The 258-nt window shown below is 33.3% G+C and overlaps 1 protein-coding gene across 1 annotated transcript in view; it reads left to right on the top strand.

Moving 5' to 3' along the window:
• The window catches only part of LOC103599030 (platelet-activating factor acetylhydrolase IB subunit beta), a gene marked incomplete at its 3' end in the record, with an annotated part of 20,672 nt that overhangs the window by 8,181 nt on the left and 12,233 nt on the right, over window positions 1–258 (top strand). Inside the window, exon 2 of the mRNA XM_008583103.1 lies at window positions 71–158. Coding sequence (XP_008581325.1) covers window positions 78–158 — 81 coding nt within the window. The remainder of the gene's footprint in view (window positions 1–70; window positions 159–258) is intronic.

A 258-nucleotide genomic window follows, 5' to 3' on the forward strand; every position in this document is an offset into this window, starting at 1 on the left:
TAATATTTAAGTAAGTGGTAATAAACATTTCTGTTAATAAGTGAAACATGACATGTACATTTTTCCTCAGGTGTAGAATGAGCCAAGGAGACTCAAATCCAGCAGCTATTCCACATGCAGCAGAAGATATTCAAGGAGATGACAGATGGATGTCTCAGGTAAAAGGAAGTCCATATGTGTTATTCATACATGATAAATCTCTTCAATTTTTTTAGGGTCTTTTGACCAAAGCTACAAAGGAGCAATTTTTTTTTTTTT

The sequence above is a fragment of the Galeopterus variegatus genome, unplaced genomic scaffold, assembly GCF_000696425.1.
Source record: "Galeopterus variegatus unplaced genomic scaffold, G_variegatus-3.0.2 Scaffold2832, whole genome shotgun sequence".
Classification (NCBI taxonomy): Eukaryota; Metazoa; Chordata; class Mammalia; order Dermoptera; family Cynocephalidae; genus Galeopterus; species Galeopterus variegatus.